A 20,001-nucleotide genomic window follows, 5' to 3' on the forward strand; every position below is an offset into this window, starting at 1 on the left:
AGAAGCAGTTTTTTTGTGTGGAAAACATTTGCTAGAAAGTACAAAAGCTCATCTAGAATATATTCCCGTGTCTCCTCTGGAGAAAGAGACTGCAAAATGTTTTTGGACTGTCAGAATGTTGGACATCTTTTTACACATACACACTTTTACTACTATCATATGTCAAATTGTGCAAACACTTCAATATCATACCATTCAGAGTTCAGCCCATGCCCAGGCTAGCAAGGCAGGGTGAACGTGGTCTGGACTTTATGGAGCAGAACCATCAGATAAGAGACGTGATAAAACCTGATCCTATAGGAGCGAGGGCTTGACACTGCCTTTTCTACATTACGACAGAATGAGTGACAACTTGCTGTGAGCTCAAACCCCCATGACTTGTCATTGTTTCCAAACAGTGACTAAAATGACGTTTGGATAATGTCTTTGTATCCCACTCCACCTCCCAGTAACACCACTGTGACAAACCCTCTCTGCATAGCACCAATGGAAACTTAGCAAACCTGTCTGGCTGAGCAGAATATGGGTTGTGTGAAGGCCTCATCCTGCACATGTGGTCGATCAGGCAGACACATGGGTACTTTGAGGACACATCGAGAGCAAGGGGACAGCAATCTGCTAGGGGAAAAAAATGTGAATATTAACAATAAACCCACTGCCAAAGGGTAAGGATTATTGCATTCAAGTAAAGGAGTTCAACTGAATCTTACAGTGTAAAACTTCTCTGGTGTTTGGTACCAGCTCCCAGCAACCCTCAACACAGCTTCTGCTGTAATTGTGTCAGTTAGTAGTAACTAGTTCATTTAGAGGATCCAGACACACTGAACAGCAGAACTGCTCTTGGTTTAACTTGACTCCATGCTGCTTGTCAGCCATTTTACTAACAAGCAGTTTCACAGAAAGACAGGAGTGTTTCTGGCTTTCCTTTTGTCTGAAATAAGAAGGAATGATTTCCTGGTTTGCCCAGGAGAGGCGTGGCTAAATAGAGCAGTGTGAAGTTGGGCCCACCCCCTTTTAATTGACATCACCTGTGTGCTCAGAGAAAACATGTTAAAGGGCCAGACACCAGTTTTACACATCAGGGTGAGTTTATGAATTTTATACTGTTCTGAAGGGAATGTTTAAAGGTCTGTTAAAATAGGCCGGCGACGTTTTCTTGCATTTTTGATCCTTAAACTGAAAGAAAAGCAAGAGAGTTAAATCCTAACTTTGTGGTTCATGTGCAGTACATCCACACTGCAATATCCTGTGCTACCAAATATTCAACAAACATCCAAATTCTTAGATTGTGCTTTGACACAGAAGCTCTGTTTATATAGCACTGTCATCAGAGCCTGCAGGTGCAGTGTGAGAATACAACCCTCATAGTAATGAGGTAAAGATATACAGTCCTTAATAAAACACAGTGGACAAATGAGAGTTTCTAGTGTTGAAAAACTTATTTATAACAAATAAATAATGTCTTAATATAGAGCAAGAAAAAAAGTAAATCATCATCCACCACCTTGAAACTAGAGTGCAACAATCACTGTGATTATAGATCATTAAACACATGAAACATATACCCAAGTTTACAAATCAGTCTACAGATGACCTTAAAGTTTGTTAAAGTTAAAGTTTGAATCACAAGCATCAGGTCTTACTTAAAACATACAGCAATCTTTTATATATTTATTATCAACAATGGATCAACTGTGTATGTGTGATATAAAAACACCTATCTGCTGAGTGTGAGAGTGAATATTGAAAAAACATTTGCCAAATGGCCAGAAACACAACTCCAAAGGAATGCTAATGTTCTGTGGTGTCTGCTAGATGTGTTAATATTTCACTGTAGCACCACAACTCAATAGCAAAGTAACATGTGAAACTAATATGTTTTCAGGTGGTTCTACTGCCTCCAAGTGGCTAAAAAATTAGATACTACCAGAAGCTAAAGCAGCATCTCTTTTGTCCCTGACAGCTTTAGCTGCCTTCTCTACTGCCTCCTGTACTGTCTCTGCTTCCTTTGATGCATCATATCCAATAAAACCACCTACTGCTCCTCCTGCAGCCGCAGTTGCTGCAGTTACACCAGCAGCTACTACTGCTATTTCTCCTGCTGTGGCTGCCCTTCCTACTGTACTTAACATTAAACTGTTCAGACGCTTCATTGCTTCTGGAGGGCTCTTCACATTTCTGATAACTAACTGAACCATGGTTTCCAAACCAAAGAAAGCCCCTAATAATGCTCCTGTTGCAGTTCCTGTCAGTTGGATCAAAAGCCTATGAGCCACACTGGTTTTAGCCTGCTGTCTGATCTTTTCCTGTGGCATGTTTCCTGATGACTGTCTTATGTGCTCTTCCTCTCTCTTTATGTGTGCCTCCACTGCTTGCAGCGTCTCATTGGTGTAGTGGCCTCCATTATTTTCCATCACCATCTGGTCTATTGTATTCAGAAGCTCCTCTACCTGGAACTGGTTGCTCCTGTAGTTGTTCTGCTGTTTGTTCTTCCAGTGTTTATTATCAAAGACGTGGCACCTGCCACCACACTTCTTCACCAGATCACTCAGATTCTTATTCTCACTGACAAAATCCTGAATTGTCCTTCCTTCTGTGAGCTGTTCACCGTGAGTGAAGACAAATACAGAATATTTCAGAGCTTCTTCAGAGAAGCATTCACTTATTTTGGCGATAACATCCTGCTCCTGCTTAGTGAATTTGTCCACTTTAAGCAAAATGAGAAAAGCATGTGGCCCAGGAGCACACTCTGTGATGCAACTCATGATCTCAGACTTCACATCGTCCTCAGACCTGCCTGCATCAAAGAAACCAGGAGTGTCAATCAAAGTGATGTTATTTCCATTGACAGATCTGGTTTCTGCTTGACATTTAGATGTTCCAGAGTTGGGAGTATCATTTACGGTGAACAGTCCCTCCTCTCCAAATATAGTGTTAGCTAGGCTGCTTTTCCCAGATCCAGTTTTTCCCAGCAGGACAATCCTCTTTGCAGTTGACCCTAGACGAGAATAGTGATTTTGTTGTCATTTGTCTCTTGCTTGTTCGATTTCTTTTTAAGAGCAATTTTTTTCTTGTTAGTTTGGTTAAAACAAGCTCTGTTATTTACACAAGCAACAATTTACACTTCATTTTCAGTGCAAAATGGGCAGCAATTACTATAAGTAGCACATGCAATTAGAAAAACGTGAACATGGGTGTAACAGGACTGAATTCCAAATCTTTACTGTCATATAATATCTATACCCACCTTGGTCTGGTTGGTGAATACCTTTTATGAATCCTTTAAAGACCTGCAGAAACAAGGACTGAGTTTAACACCAAGTCCAGTTTACATGAGTATAAACTGATGCAGAAAAAATGCCAGCTGATGTTTAGAGTTTGATGATTTTAAAATACAAGTGATTATTCAAGTTAATTACTTTAGAAACAATAAACTCTGAAAGTTGCATTTAAGCCTGTAATTATTTTGTATACTATATATGTATATATTTTCACTGTTGTTTGTACACACACAAAAAAAAAATCTGAATTAGGAAAAGACATGTTTTCTCCTGCTTACTGTATTTTTTTGAAAAAGACTAGACTTGAACACACTGGGGTTTCAGTCAGTATTTATGGTAAAATGCATTTCCATTACCTCACTAGACTCTCTGTCATTGGGGTGGATGGCGAGTCGGATCAGGAATGGTGTTCTGCTGGCTCGGCTCTGTTTGAATGCATGAACTTCCTCCAGTAGAACCCTGGATGTGACGCTTTCAGGAAAAGACAGGGCAATCCCAGCCCCAAGTACAGGGAGAGCAACAGATCCAAACCCTCTGTTCTCACAGGACGTTAGGATTTTCTTGATGCCCACTCTCAGAACCTGTAAAGGGTCAGAATTTTTAAGGCTGGATCTAGTTAGTATTGTAATATAGTGTTGTAGCTCCTGACAAAGTGTTTTCAGACAGAGACAAAAGAAGTTAAGACACAAATGAAAACACTCCTCCACCATTTCACCTGGACTGCAGCTCCTTCTTGGTCATCATCCCAGGGAATGAGGTTGAGGAAGAACACTGCATTAGATGGAAGTCCAGACAAGCCTTCCACCAAAACTGCGTCACCAGGCATTGTTTCTTCTCCTCCTTCCTCTCTAAACCTTGCAGTCAGCTGGGATCCAGCCATCTTGAAAAAAGTGTTTCCAACTCGGGTGGAGAGAGGATAATGGCCAACCATAGGAGATACTAGGACATCCACCTAGAGGGAGAGCAGAAGATGTGGTGGGGACTGAGCAGTCTGCATTTAGTTGGACATTGCTGTCCAACAAACAGCTCAGTGTAGTCTGAACTGATTTAATTAGTGTTCTTAAAATCTCACCTGCTGGGTCTCGATGGTTCCCAGAACAACCTCAAAGTGGACACCTTCTCCAGGAGCTCCAGCAGTGGCTTCTCTTACTGTGTCTTGGGCTGCAGCGCCCATCTGGAAATCCAAATCACTTGTGGTGTGTCCTGTAGTGATCCCACTCAGTGTACTGTTCCTGGTACTTATCCCTTGGAGAATCCTGTCACATGCTTCCTGCATGGCCCTCACCACCTCTCCTCTGTTATCAATCAGGATGATTCTGTTCAGACTTCGCCCTCCCTGACTACCAAACTCTTTCACAGCAGTTACAACAGCCTCAGAGCACAAACTAACAGGAACACCAAACAAACCTGAGCTGATACAGGGCATTGCTATAGACTTAAACTCCATAATTTCTGCCAACTTCAGAGAAGACTGGACAGTTTTTTCCAGTAAGAACCTTTCTCTGCCACCTACTTGTCCAGCTACAGGTCCAACAGCATGCAGCAGTTTCTTGCACTTCAAGTTCCCCCCTGTGGTCACTACCACATCACCTGTAGGAATTTTCCCAATCTGCTTTATTAAAGCTTTGCTCTCCCTCTGTACTTCAGGACCACCTGCTTCACTCAGCGCAGCAGCAACGCCTCCACCGTGGTCCAGATCTTCATTGGCAGCGTTAACCAGGGCATCAGCATCGTGTTTGGTGATGTCACCCTGACACACCAGCACCTGGAGCCCGTCACAAAGGCTGTAGCTGGCAACTAATGTATTTCCTTCACCCAAACTCAAAGACGCCAGTTGGTCTGTGTCTTGGAAAATAAACTGTGTGACAGTTTCACTCAGCTCTTCAACATCTTTGGTGTGGCCCAGTAAGCACACTGTGCTGTCTGAGCCACACAGGACCTGAGCCCTACATTGCCCCTGGTTCATCTCCTCTGTCTTAGACTTAAGCTTTTCCCGAAGCTCAGATGGAACAGCAGAGAACATAGGAACGTCAATCTTTACTTCCTTGAACTCACCCTGCAGTGCTTTTTCTGCGTCATCCAGTTTATCAGCAGAGAGGGAGAAAAAACGTAGCTCTGTATCTCGCACTTCTATTTCCACCTTGTCACCAACCCCTAAAAAGTCACCTAGCGCCCTTGGACCTCCATAAGCCTTCCTTAGGAAGGCCAAGAGATGAAGGCTTATGTTAGGAACTGTCCTATCTAACACCAATTTCTCTTTATCAGAAATCCAATCTCCAGCTTTAAGAATATCCTCCACAGAACCTTCCAGAACAACCTGACCAGCATCTCCCTGTGTGACCTTAACTCCTGGAACATTTCGTCCCAAACTATGCTCAATCTCTTCCCAGAGGATGCGGAGTTTGCCCTCACCCAGTCGACAAATCCTGGTTTGCTTCCCACTTAAACGTGAACTTCGAGATCTAACACTTGCATCCGCTACATCCATCAACCTGGCCTTAACCTGAGAACACTTCCCAACTACAACAGCCATGCCAAAATCACTGTACACCTTCACCTCATCTGTGGTCTGATGAGAGCTGCAGGACTGAAGCAAAACTCTGACTTTGTGAGGATCCACCTCATAGTGGCACATGTAGCCATCAAAGAGTTTGTCCACCTCAGCTTTCCAGTTTCTGCCTTCATCTGCAGCACCAGGTTGAGCTAAATTCCTGACTAAAACCCTCCCTTCCTCTGGGTAAAGCTGAGCAGAGCAGGCCACAGAGGCAAGTTCTTTCTCTAGTTCTTTCCCAGCCTTGGGACATTCCTCTAGGTAACGAAGGAGGTAAGCATCAGGTTGTAGTTCATACTCTTCATTGTTTGGAGAAGGAGTTGAGGCAGGAACAGACTGTGTGCTCTGTGTATAAGGAGAGATACAGTCAAATACTGATAACAGTTTAATGGTCAATTTTTTTCCCCCAAAATACTAAATAACAATTCAACTGAACAAAGACTTTACCATCTTATGCTCATATAGACTAATATACTGTGTTTATCCAACTTCATAAAGTTTCATAAAACTACATAAAAAGAGGATGTGTAAATGGAAATGTATTATGTACTGAAAAAACATTTTACTCGCCTGTGCCGGAGATGTTAAATCCTGGCTCAGAGCGGATGTGGTGACTGCAGAGGAGGTGTGAGGTTCCTGTTGTCCCCGGACAGTGAACACCAGAGGACCATCTGCAAGCTCCACAGTATGCTCACCTCTTTGCAGCACTCTCTGCTGAGCTAAGAAGGAAAACTAACATTAGTCTTTGAGAGTTTTAAATATGTGAATTGTTGCTCGTTTGGCATAAACCACGGGCTTCTTATCTTTATTTGTTTATTTTATTTTTCTTAATTTTTTTTTTTTTTTGGGGGGGGGGCGGTACCTTCAAACCTTATCTCCAGCAGCACTGTTTGAGCTTCTGAGGAAAGTGAAACTTTTTTGTTTGTTTTCGCTGTTTAGGATCAAATCTCACGAAATTCCCGTGGAATCAAACGTCCCCGTTTAATATAAGACTTCGACATCTGAAAACCTTTTTGTTGTTAGAGCCCTTGAGTGATTTATGGTAAATACTGAATCGAACAAAACTAATGCATTAGTTGATGCTTCTTACAAGACAGCCCACAACATAAAATAATAATTGAACATGAGTTAATAATTAACACACGGAATCTTACAACCTACCATTTTGGTTTTTGAAAGCAATACAGAAGAGTTTATCGTTCACACTGCTGAGGCGTCCACAGTCACCTCCGCCTGATTTGCGGCGAATACGGAAATAATTTTCTATCGCCCTCTTCTGCTCGTCGAGCAGGCTGCTATACTCAAAGAAAACGGGATACTGGTCATTATCAGCCATCATCCTCTTGCGAAAAAGTGAATAAAGCCACAGATCTTCAGTTTCCAAGGTGAAGAGCGCAGTGTGCCATCTGTGTAACCCATCTGGTCTGAGAAACGACGCTGTGCCAAACCGGTTATACCGACCTGGCCAAGCGTCACTCCTTCAAGTATTATATAAGTCCTCACTGTCAACCACGGAACTGATGACATTTCGTTTTTCTGACTCTGTTTCAGTCCAGTATACAGATTAGTACTGTGGTGGTTAACCTTTTCCTTTGTTACAAACTGAAGCTGCACATTTGATGAATGTGACAAAATACAGAAATGGCATAAACCATTGTTGGTACAAAAAGTAATTATGTTTTATATGTTTTGAAGGCTGTGAAGGAGCAAGTAAATGTTCATTTTGTTTGAGATAAAGACATATAATCCTACGTGTGATGTTACCTGCATTGATCAGTTAGACCTGAGAGATGTCAAATCCCCTGCAAATACTGTCAACAACAATCACAGTTTGTATACTGTTTGTACTACATCATCCTAATGATCCTGCTAATAACAATGACACAGATCTGCAGAAAACTCAACATTCTTTGACATGTATGAGACAAAACATGGCAAAGAATTTGGAGAATTATTTCAACAGCAGTTGGGCCTTTTCTTATAAAACCAAACTACAAAAAGTGTCCTCGTGTGTCAAGGGAAATTCCACACTGGCCAAACCACACCTTTGTTTGATGTCTGACGAATACTAAATCTGTATTCTTGCACTTGCGTAGTGACTGATCTCTGAGTTGTTTATCCAAACAATAAGTAACAGTAGAAAGCAGGAGTAGTGGGATGCAGCTGCACTCTTGTGCTGATGTTACACAGATTTCATTGAACTAAGGAACCTAAAATCCCAAGACTGTTGTGTGTTGTACTGTACTGAAAGCGGTTTGAGTCAACTGAACATGGTAAAATAATTTAAATATAGTAAAATAAATTTGACATCAAGAGGGAAACAGGAACAAATCATGGAAAGTGTTGGTGCTAGACCCTGAGAGTGTCCCTGCTTTTCCTCCTCTTGGTCCCAGCAACCCACAGTGCAGCTTCTGCAGAGTCCACAGTGAATGGTGACTGGTTCTTTTAGAAGATCCAGACATACCAAATAGCAGAACTGATCATGGTCCAAGTCAAGGCCACTCCTCTGCTGCTGTTCTGCCATTTTGACTCATTTCACATGTGCAGAGTAGAGCACTCATAAGTTTCACTTTCTCTTAGGAGACTAGGAGAAAATGGTGGACTTACACCAAGGTTCTCACCACTGAGGGGGGGCTTTCAAGCAGTGTTGGCCCAAAATCAGTGAACTAATCTTTCATACTGGTATATTTGAGTTTACACTGGTTCATACTGCCTGGAGTAAATAGTCATGTGCTCTGGCATTGACAGAAACTTTCACCTTCTCCCACCTAATTGATATGTTACCAAACTATCAGCCACATACTACCCTGAAGGAGAGAGAGTCTGAAGTATCCAGGAATTAAAGTCTTTAGAATTTCTTTACAGAGGTTGATAAAAGGTGTTCGTGCTTTTAACACTTCAAACACTAAGATGAGCAATGAAAAAAACAACAACTCTTCTAAACACTTAATATGAGATTTCAGTGTAAATTTCAGCATTTGCATTGCAATTATTTTTTTTTTACAACATCAACAGCAACAATAATAGTAAGTAGTTCATTCTAAACTTTATTTAGAAACTGCAGAATTTTTTTTTTGTTGCAAAACCTACATTTACATACGTTCATGAAAGCAAGAAACAAGAACTGAGACAAACAAAAGGCAGTTTGGCTTCTAAACCATCTGAATCTGTTGCATTTACAGTGGACAGTTGCAGGTGTTTTTAGTCATTACAAGAAACTGAAAGATTATTTTCCATCATGGTGGCAGTTGTTATGAAACTTAGATTTACACACCTGTGTAGTGGCAAGAATAATACCACTTAGAACAAAACCAATACCGATATTCCAAACACTATCAGTAAGATCCCAATGATTGGTATTCTGCTAAAAAATGATAACAGCAGCAATAAGGAGATGGCACCTACCAGCAATATAATGCTGCTGTGTTGCTTCAGGAAATTCCAAACATGCATTAACTTCTTAATTGTTTGCAGTAACCACTCTACTTGTGGGATTTTTTTTATTAGTCCCCACACACACTTTATCAGCCCTACCAGGAATAACACTGGCCTTAATGCTGCTACCAGCCCTGATATTATTCCTGCCAGGGATAAAACTGACTGAAGAGCTGCTACCAGCCCTGATATTGTTCCTGCCAGGTATGAAACTGGTCCAAGTGCTGCTACCAGCCCTGATATTGTTCCTGCCAGGTATGAAACTGGTCCAAGTGCTGCACCCATTAATGTGGCTGCTGTGGTTCCTAAAACAAGAAAGAAGCCAAACGTATTGCTAAAGAAATTTTTGAATCCACTGCTTTCTTGTGCTCCTCCTCTTTGTTCTGGTTTCAGTTCTTTTTTTGGTGTTTCTTTTTTTGCATTTTTCTTTATTTCTTTGTTTCTTTCTGCAGCTTCTTTTGTTTCAGACCCTTCTTCTTTTTCTTGTGATTCTTCTTCTTCTTTTTGTGCTTCTTCTTCTTGTTGTGCTTCTTCTTCTTCTTCTTCTTCTTCTTTTTGTGCTTCTTCTTCTTCTTCTTCTTCTTCTTTTCTTTCTGGTGAATTGTTTATTTTCTCATCTTCTTCTCCCTTGTCTTCACCTTCTCCTCCTTTTGCTTCTTTTGCTGTCTGTCCTTCTCCCCCAGTTTCTTGCAAAACTACGACAGCCGGGCCGAGGAAAGCTTCTTCCAGTGATTCTGCTGCAGGGCCTGTTAATTTGATCCACACTTTCTCGTCTGGCACATTTCTTACTGGTGTCCTGTCACCCTCTTCTTCTGTTTCTCCCTTAACTGGTTGTGGCACCTTATTGGTGTAGCAGCCCCCCTTGTTCTCTATCATTATCCTGTCTGTTGTGTTGAGTATCTCTGCCACCTGGAGGTTGTTGCCCGTGTCTTCACGCTGTTTGTTGTTTTTCCCGTAGTCATTATCAATGACATGGTATCGGCCGCCGCACTTCTTCACCAGATCACTGAGACATTTATTCTGATCCACAAACTCCTTGATCTTCACTCCTTCAGGAAGCTGGTTGCCATGAGTGAAGACAACTGCTGCGTGTTTGAATGCTTCTTCAGAGAAATACTGGCATATTTTCTCAGTGACAGCCTCTTGCTGCTCATTGAGATTCTCCACTTTAAGCACAATGAGAAAAGCATGTGGCCCAGGAGCGCACTCTGTGATACACCTCACCATCTCACCCTTCATTTCCTCCTCAGGTTTCTCTGGGTCAAAGAAATCAGGAGTGTTGATCAGGGTAATTCTTCTTCCATGGACAGATCTGGACTCTGCCTGACATTCACTTCCATTTATTGGGTTATGATCTATCTTGAACACCTCCTCTCCAAATATAGCGTTAGCCAGGCTGCTTTTCCCAGCGCCTGCTTTTCCCAGCAGCATGATCCTGGATTTTTTTAGCACTAGAAGAAATCAATGACGTAACATTAATACTGTGAATTTGTGTGTGTATCCATACATATATATGTGACTCTGTGTGTGTAAGGCAATAACTTTCTTAGAAGCATGTGGATTATGATATGTATCCAAACATATTATTACCTTTAATGGCTTTCCTGGCTCCATCTGTTTCTGTGATGACAATTGTGCTTGGTGGCTCTGGAGGAGAAAAATGATTAAGAGTAACTAATACCGAACAACGGCTTTGCTTTGTCTTCTTATCTCACAATGGGTTTGGTTTTAGACATATTTTGATTGTTCATTTATATTGTTGCAGGAAAACTACTAATGCAGTCTCACTTACTTTGCAAGTTATTGACAGAATTAGCCGTTTCAATAAAAGCTTTCCATGAACATCACTAGAATCGCTTGAACAGGACTTAAATGATGAGACTGGCTTGCAAATATAACTGATAGATCAACCAATGCAAAATGCTTTGGCTGTGATATTGTGCATTTTGTTAATTCCTTGTTAGTTCCTGTGGGGTTTTCTTTTTACATAAATATCCCACAGAAAAGAAGCTTGGATCCAAACGGATGCAGAGCAACACCCTTCCTGGCTAACACAATGTCTTATAATGTGTTTTTGTTCCTCTAAATAGCCCTGACTGTTGGGCAGCACTGCACAACAATGCTTCCATTATTACCACTACTTTTTACCTGACACTGGTGTGACTCCCGCTGTGGTTCCTCCTTTCTCAGTGTCTTGCACGCCTCCTTCATCAGCTCCTTGTCCTGGTGGCCTTTGCATCAGTGCTTCTGCTCCTGCTGTTCCTTTCTCTGCTCCTTTTCCTGCTCCCATAATTTCCTGCAAAACTGCGACAGTTGGCCCAAAGAAAGCCTTCCCTAATGATTCTGCTGCTGGGCCTGTCAGTTTCACCCACACGTTCTTGAAGCTGCTGTTGTTAGCCACATTACTGATCTCTTCCTGTGACATGTTTCCTGGTGACTTCTTATTGCAAACTGTTATGTTCGCTGCTTGTTGCGTCTCATCAGGGCAGTCGCTTCCTTCAGTTTTCATCACCATCTTGTCTATTGTGTTGAGCAGCTCTGCCACCAGGAACCGATCGCTCTGACAGTCTCCCTGTTGGTTCGAATTTCCTGTCACTGATGTGGCACAGGCCTCTGCACTTCTCACCAGATCGCTCAGATTCTGTCAGCACTAGAAGACACAGATTGCAATGTATAATTAATGCAAATATTAATGCAATTAATGGACATACATTCATTTAGAGGTTCTCCTGAGCCTCTGCATCTTATATTTTTCCACTTTCTCATCTCACTGCAGCTACATTTCTTTCTCTCTGCCCTCAGCAGTTGGTCTGGTGTTTTTTGGTGCATTCACTTGCACTTTCTGTTTAGCATCGCTCTCTCTAATCAGCTCTCTTTGACTATTTTTCTGCAGCAGACAAAGCAGCACTTTACTTCTCAAATATGGGTAACAATATGGTTCATGAAGTATATTGCTTAAATGTTTTTGGTCAGGTGAGTAACCCAGTGGTGAACGGGTCAAAAGCACCAAACTGTTCTGCTTTCATACAGAAGGTTTTGTTCCTTTTGGGTTCTACAGTTTACATTAGCCAGTCCGAGCCAGATCGATGCACAGTCAGTAATGACAAATAATAACAACTGAAATTTAGAGAAAAGTAACCTTAACTTACCAACAGTGCTGTCAAAAGGGAAATCAGTGAAAGAGTAAAGATCCCTTGGCTCTACCAGATAACTGCCCTGTGTGTCTTCTCTCCTCTGCTCTCACTCTGGCTTTATTCTTTCACTTTCACTCTGTTTGAATCGTGGGGATTGTAGGGGAATTTCAGTCGCTCTCTTGTGGTCAATTAAGAAATAACATGAGTCTGCCCTCAAGTGTCCAAACACAGCATTTTATTGAAGGATACAAATGTATAAAGTCAACTTTTGAACAAAGTGAACTTAGCAAGAAGCTAGAGAATGGGTTAACACTTTTGCAGTGGTGAAGAAAGTATTGCTTTATTATGAGACAGTTAATACAGTGGATTAAATGTCAAAGCTATTGAATGGTAAATATACTGATTTAGAGGCCTAGTGGTTGCTAAGGCACTTTTCTCACTCTACAGTAACTTTTCTTCAGCCTCTTCTGGTGCAAAATGGTTTTGATTAACATCATGCATCGTAAATATATTCATGTATTTTACACATATTTTACAGATTTTTACAGATAGTATCTGTAGGACGTCATTTAAACTCATTTTACAGCATTGTGTTCCTGCTGAAATTTACATGGGTAGGAAAGAATAATTAACTATGGAGTACAGTTGTTAGATAGCTTATTTATATATTTATTTAATAAAATGATGTCTCTTTTTTGTTTAGATTTTTTTGTGTTTCTGTGTTATCCTGTGCAGCCTCAGCTACCATCTCTGCTGCCTCTTATGCAGCTTTCATGCTTTTCCAGCAGCATTATCCTATTAAACTTAGTAACGTTTTCCCTGTTGCAACAAGGACGTCTGCAGATGTACCTATGACCTTTTCAGCTGCGTCTACTGCTATTGCTCCGACTGTTTTGACAAGGTTTTCTCCTTCTGTTTCCTTCATGTTTTCTTTTTCTCCACCTGCTGCTCCAAATGCATTCCAAATGGCTTTTCCTATAAGAAGGGGACCTGCCCCAACTGAACAAAGGAGAACATCAATCAGCACCCCTGATGCAACACTACAAACAGACTCCATCAAATACTTGTTAAACGCTGAAGTTTTGGCCTGCTCTCTGATTTCTTCCTGTGACAAGTTCCCTGGTGAGTGTTTAATTCGCTCTTCTTCGTCTTGTATTTCTTTTCCCATTGCTTGTAGCATGTTATTGGTGTAGCAGCCTTGCTCTTCCACCATATTTTTAAATGTGTTAAGGAGCTTTGCCACCTGGAACTCGTTGCTCCTGTAGTTATTCTTCTGTTTCTTCCAGCATTTATTATCAACCACGTGGCACCGGCCACCGCACTTCTGCACCAGATCATTCAGGCATTTATTCTGATGGACAAATTCCTCAATCTTCATTCTTTTGGGGAGCTGTTCCCCATGAGTAAAGACCACTACAGCATATTTGAAAGCTTCTTCGGAAAAACATTGGCTTATTTTGTCAACTACAGCTTGCTCTTGTTGTGTGAAGTTCTCCACTTTAAGCACAATGACAAAAGCATGAGGCCCAGGAGCGCACTCTATCAAGCACCTCACTATCTCACGCTTTGTCTCAGACCTTTTTGGGTCTAAGAAACCATGAGTGTCAATCAAGGTGAATGGTCTTCGATGGACAAGTCTGGTTTTTGCCTGACACTGAGTTGTTCCAGAGTTTGGAGAATGGTTTGTGTCGAACACATCCTCTCCAAATATGGTGTTAGCCAGGCTGCTTTTCCCAACTCTAGGTTTTCCCAACAGAACAATCCTCCCTGCTGGCTCTGGAAAGGGAACAATAACTTTGCATTAGTATGAGAGCACACTTGCCTCTTTCTTGCTCATTTAACATGTCATTTCTGCTCTTGTAGGTTTGACCAACAATAGACTGCTGTCTTTCAAAGTTTTTTTCTGTTACCCATGACTATGACCTTTCCCTAACTTTAACCAAGAAGTTTCTGTGTCTAAACATAACCAAACCACAACCACAGATCAGAAAATGGCCACATGAACAGTTTTACTGCTGGTTATGGTCAAGGTTATCCTTTCTGTGTGGCTAGAACTGCTTTTTATGTTGTTTTATTGAGATGGGGGAATGGCAAGTGTTTGTTTAGTTTCCATTTTTTTAAGTGTAATTTCAGCAGCTGTTATCTCAGGAGACACAACGGTCACTTCCACAGACTGCTTACTGGTTTCATTACAATTCTGTATATAGAGGAATGTGTCCTGCCTGCAAAAAAATAAATGAGTAAATAAATAAATAAATAAAAATATCTTCTTCCCAGAGTTTTGCCTAAACAAATGAGTAAATAGTGGATAACCACTTACTTAGTTTGGGTGAACAGAGGCATCCTCCAGACCTGCCATCTCTCCGTGAAGTGGATGAACTGTTTCCCATTCTTCCTCCACACTCTCAACAGATTCTTGTTTTAAAGCCTAAGCAATATAATTAAACAATGGATTAAGCAATAAGTGAATAGATCAGATGACGTGAAAAGGCTGCGAGACCTCAACAGACCAGTTACTATTATACCTGTTGAGGACGGACTGTGATACGGATGTTCACACCTACACTCATCTAATGCTGATAAAAAAACAAACTGAAAATGCCTGTTTACTACACCATATACATATGATGTATACATGTACATCCACATAAGTCCATAGATTTTCATTCACGTCACACCCGATGATCAGACACCTCAGCACACTTACAGAGAACACTGGACTTCAAATATCTATTCTAACTGTGCTTTGTGCTGCCATTTAGGGGTAACTGAAAGCACAGCCTGGTGTTTTTTTTAGGTGCGTTTGGTTTCACTTTCTCTTGCTTACTTTTTCTCCTGACCCCATGTGTCTCTCTATTCCTCTGTTTTACTGCTGTTTTTATGTCCCTTTAGGTTGATTGTAAATAAAATCCGGCCTAAATGTGTGAATGTTTTCTCTCCTGTTTTCTTTATTTTCTTGTTTTAATCAATTGATATATCTTCATAACAGCAACGCTCTCAGCTTTCCTTCCCAAACATGGATAACATGTACCATGCAAATAAAGACAACTGAAATAAATAATGTTAACTTACCACTCGTGTAGAGATGAAGAGTAGAGATCACTTGGCTCTGTCAGACCCTGTGTGTCTTCTCTCTGCTCTGACTCTGGTTTTATTCTTTCACTTCCTGTTTGAAGGGTTGGAATTGTAGGGGATTTCACCCCCTCTCTTGTGGTCAAACAAATAACATATAAAAAACAAAACAATAAATAACAAAACAAGTCTGAACAAGTCCAAACATGATCCTTAGCATTTCAAGGCATTTTACTGAAGAATACACAGCATGCTCCTGTTGAAATTTACAATGATTAAGAAGGATTGAGGCTGGTGAGATGTATATTCAATTTTTATGCAGGGGAAAGTTTGGGGAGCACAGCTTGAATGCATCAAGGGAACTGACATATTTTCTTATGCATATACACAAGGAAGTCAGAACTATAAGACTGCCTGTGTATATTGTACAGTACAGTCTACAGTGGCAGTATTTAAGGAGAAAAAGCAGAATAACAGTTGTCTGAATCACATTTGCTGTTTAACACGAAATATTTATTGGTTTAACTAAAAGCTTAGTTTGCACAAATCACATTTTTTCATGTTTCGATACTGATAGAATGCCTGCGTGTCTCAGATAAATACAAACATTTAAACTGAAATAAAAACTTTGCCTTTGGACTTTTGGTTTTCTTCTGTCTTCTCCAGTGTGTTTGACTTCAAGGGATTTTAACAGACATCCTCTTTTTTTAGTTGTGTCTCACCATCATGTAAAATCTTTCACCTGATACTTGAGTTGCACATTTCACAAAAGTCACATTAGAGGTTAAATACTGTCATTTCAGATAGCAGTAAATCTACATGAACCACACATACATACATATACATACTGTAAGCAAGCTTTTGATTTACTGGGCTTTCCTTGTATCAACAGGATTTTTAAACACTGTATTTTACAATTAGGCAGCAAAAGATTAGAATAATGTCTTTTTGTCAGAAATTCAACATCTGCTACACTTCTCTGCACTCGTGATTTCTGCTTTGTTCACTGTGTGTCTCTCTCCTTCATTTCTTCTTCTCAGACAGTGACAAACACTAGTCTGGCAGTGTAGGCCAGGTCAGCAAGGTAAAGCAGGAAGTTGAGGGCAGTGAGCACAGCCACAGCGATCAGTTTTGACTGCTCAAATCTTCTATCCTGGTACTTTTTGTCAAAATGGAACACGGGCCAAATGATGGTCGCGGTCAAGTACATGATAACCGCCAGGAGCCCATACGCTGACAGGAACTTAGAGAATGGGATAGGGAGCCAGCCGGTGCACTCTCCTACACACAGCACCACCACAGCTATGGAGAGGATGAAGCAGATGCAGTACACAGCCATGCACCACTTGAGTGCTGCATGATGTTCGTATGACACAGGCTCACTGACCAGGATGAAGATAACACAGGCCACAAAGGTCTGGCACACCTTCAACAAGCCCGGGGCTGTAGCCATGTAACCAGCCACCTCTCCTGGCCTCGCTTTAGACAGGCTCACCTCACCCATGTAGGCAACTGCCGCGAGGCAGGAGAAGACGGTGGAGGCGATGCGATGGTCACGAATCTCGTGGTACAGTGTCTGGTCCTTGAGAAAATACAATGGGAAGATGACAGAAGCAGAGAGGCAAAGGAGGGCGGCATAGCAGGCGACAGTGATGGGGAAATTGGACCAGGACACTGGGGCTCGGGCCTGGAGGCCAAACTGCTCCACCAGCAGGACCAACAGGGTGCAGGCAAAGCTGAACGCCCAGCAGAAGATGCACCAATCTCCCATACCGTTGCGCACAGAGCCTCCATGTGCTGCGACACTGAATGCCACACAGGTGAATAACAGGGCAGCTACCCGTACCCACAGCAGCTGGGAATTGGAAAGCACAATCAGTGGCATGATGGGATATCACAGTCAGTCAAGATTTAAAAGTGGCTTCTGTAGTTCAGCAAGGGTCAAGATGAGTCTTTAATACGGAGCGTGAAATCCTGTTTTGGCTGCTTGTCACATACTCTGTAGATGCTTGTCAGGTTTTCTGCGAAAATATGAAAAACAAGGAAGTAACCAGGAGAAATAGATGGAAGGTAAGAACATGATTTGGGAATATTTAGATGCAAAATGCAAGTGAAGTAGTACTGTACAGGATATCTGTGAAACATGGTAGAGAGCCAGCTTTTTCTCTTTCTCACAAAATTGCACAACTACAGTACTAAAACTGCAGTTGTGCAAAGACATAGGAATGTGTGATGAATCTTAGTTGGTTGGTTCAAGCTGTGACCTGTGAAGGGTAGGTATACAGGAAGTTGAAGTTGTCCTGCTTAAGCTTGAAGGAGCTGGAAAGTCCCTCAGTCCAAAATGGAAGTAACAGTGCATTTATTTTATAACCCCAGGCTGCACTAAAAGGTTTGATTTTGAGGCCCTCTAGTGTCCAAGTCGTGATGGTTTTGTAATTCAAGCCAATACAGTTTTATTTATGAAACAACAAATCACAAATTTACCTCAGGGCACAATCACAAACCGTGTCAGGTTGCTTTAAGGCAGAGTGAACAGCATGAGCATAGAGGATATCTCCACAGTCAAACAGAAGTCACCGAAATGAGGAAATGCACCTTGTGTCACCAGGACCCTGCCTGATTGTTTTTCAAAACATGCAGCATTTATGCATTTTGTGTTGCGTTTTGTGGTGTCTCACAAATCAAACTGATAATGGTCAGTTGTACTGTGGAAGCAGATGCTGTGATTACAGGTCAAAATTTATAATTTAAGAAAATTAAAAGCCATGACAGGCCCATGGATGGTGCATATTTATGCAAGCATCGTGTTCTCTCTTTCTACTACTGCAAATAATGAAAATTTCTAACTTCATTAACCGCTAACCCCGATGCTGTACTTCCTGTCGTTTGTAATCAGACTCACACAGGAAGCAGCTCTGAGGAACAAATGGCACGTTTGCAGGAACCCACACCAGCAACACAAGCCAAATAAGCACTTAAAGACACTGTGAGAATCACATAATGGAAATCAAGCCTGGAGTTAGAAGTACAGCTCTTTCCAGCTGACATCTCTGATGATGACACAAACATGCTCTTATTTAACGCACATACTTTAATCCAGTATCTTTAAGTCTCTGCTGAAATCTGTGTATTTAAATGTGCTGGTCATGCTCGGTCCCCCAGTTTCAATACTGAATAACGTCTGAGACAAATGAGAAACACAAACCTGCGATAGCATACTGACACAGATGCGGTTGTGTGGTGAATGTGACCTCATGCCCCTGCTGCTGACAGGAAACCACCCTTTGGTTCGCTCTTTTTTGGTTTGATAGTATGCATACCATGAATGCCAGAGAGTTGGCTTTTAAAATAAACAGACCTGAGTGCTACAGCGCTGCAGCCTATATGGCTTAAATGTTGCAGTTGGTCATTTGCACTGTTATGAAATGAGGGAATCTCGACAGGCAAAGCTTCTTCTAACTATACCTACACCCTGGAAACCTTTTTTATTGTTTCCTTTTTTTTAGCAGAATCTAGGCTGCAAAGCAGACACTGCAACGTTATAACGACACCAGAGGAGATACATTTTCTGTTTAATGCTATGCTATGTAAAACTGACGCATTTAAACAGGTTTAATAACTGAGTAATAAAGAGGTTTTCCGTCCAAAATAGCGGACATACCGCACCCAGCGCTGTGCCAGTGTAATCATGTTCTAAGAATAGACCACGATTAAGTCTAGCTGGTCCTTCTACATAAACTCTGAGAGAAGAATATTAGTTTGAAATGGATCTTACCGATTTATCCCGGTGCTATCTTTCATGTTTTTGTAACAGGCTTAAAGTTCCCGTAACGAGGTGCGTACTTGGCGCATCCCCTCTTTCATCCACAGTACCTCACAGCAGAATGTGCCCCACGCCCCTCACTGGCCATATTTGGTAAAGTGTTGAAACCATCTCCAAGCCTCAGTAAGGTCATGTCAGTTCCTTTTCTGAAGTGGTTCACATTGACTCATATTGAACAGGAAAAAATCATGGGCCTGTGTCTAATTCCCATCGCTCTGGGAAACTGGATGTAAAATCTGAATGATCTTTTTGGTAGGCTTCCGTTAGAAATGCAGTTCACAGGAACTGTAAGTGTTAGGAGACTGTAGCTGTTTGTCTTGGGTGTGGTTGTGAATTTAATACCTCAATTACATTATAAATAATGCACTGCTGTATTAAGAATTATCTAACAAACAGTGATAACAACCCACTGGTACATCTCTACAATCACTGCAACTAAATCTGTAAAAAGGAAACAAAACAGGATCCAAAATTTTGTAAAGTCTTATTTTATAAATGTTTTATAAATGTATATGCCAAAGAGCTGATGGTATTAAAATGGACTTTGTATAATAAAACCTGGACTGTCTTTTACTTACAGTTTTACAATGTTAGCTTTTACTCGTGTTGCTTCGTTTCGGATATTGTCTGTAGTTTTAGGGGGAATAATTTTTCCAAACCGGTTTACTGTCGCCTGCACGGATCCCACGGCAGCCGGCGGCGGTG

At 41.4% G+C, this 20,001-nt stretch overlaps 2 protein-coding genes across 2 annotated transcripts; both read right to left on the bottom strand.

Moving 5' to 3' along the window:
• Nucleotides 1-1,424: 1,424 nt before the first annotated feature.
• zgc:195075 (uncharacterized protein LOC100170825 homolog) lies at nucleotides 1,425-15,612 on the bottom strand. The gene is made up of 14 exons (XM_041031798.1): nucleotides 15,474-15,612; nucleotides 14,722-14,829; nucleotides 13,195-14,177; nucleotides 11,416-11,908; nucleotides 10,858-10,914; nucleotides 9,906-10,718; nucleotides 9,434-9,572; nucleotides 6,994-7,310; nucleotides 6,403-6,551; nucleotides 4,354-6,177; nucleotides 3,997-4,233; nucleotides 3,638-3,862; nucleotides 3,248-3,290; nucleotides 1,425-2,998 (listed from the first exon to the last, which is right to left on the bottom strand). Exons 2-14 carry the CDS (start codon nucleotides 14,789-14,791, stop codon nucleotides 1,917-1,919), a joined length of 6,432 nt encoding a protein of 2,143 aa, XP_040887732.1. The 5' UTR covers nucleotides 14,792-14,829; nucleotides 15,474-15,612; the 3' UTR covers nucleotides 1,425-1,916.
• Nucleotides 15,613-15,775: 163 nt separating this feature from the next.
• Nucleotides 15,776-19,364, bottom strand: LOC121176731 (myeloid-associated differentiation marker homolog). The gene is made up of 2 exons (XM_041030780.1): nucleotides 19,249-19,364; nucleotides 15,776-17,494 (listed from the first exon to the last, which is right to left on the bottom strand). Exon 2 carries the CDS (start codon nucleotides 17,356-17,358, stop codon nucleotides 16,510-16,512), a length of 849 nt encoding a protein of 282 aa, XP_040886714.1. The 5' UTR covers nucleotides 17,359-17,494; nucleotides 19,249-19,364; the 3' UTR covers nucleotides 15,776-16,509.
• Nucleotides 19,365-20,001: the final 637 nt, after the last annotated feature.

This window comes from Toxotes jaculatrix, chromosome 23 (genome assembly GCF_017976425.1).
Source record: "Toxotes jaculatrix isolate fToxJac2 chromosome 23, fToxJac2.pri, whole genome shotgun sequence".
NCBI lineage: Eukaryota > Metazoa > Chordata > Actinopteri > Toxotidae > Toxotes > Toxotes jaculatrix.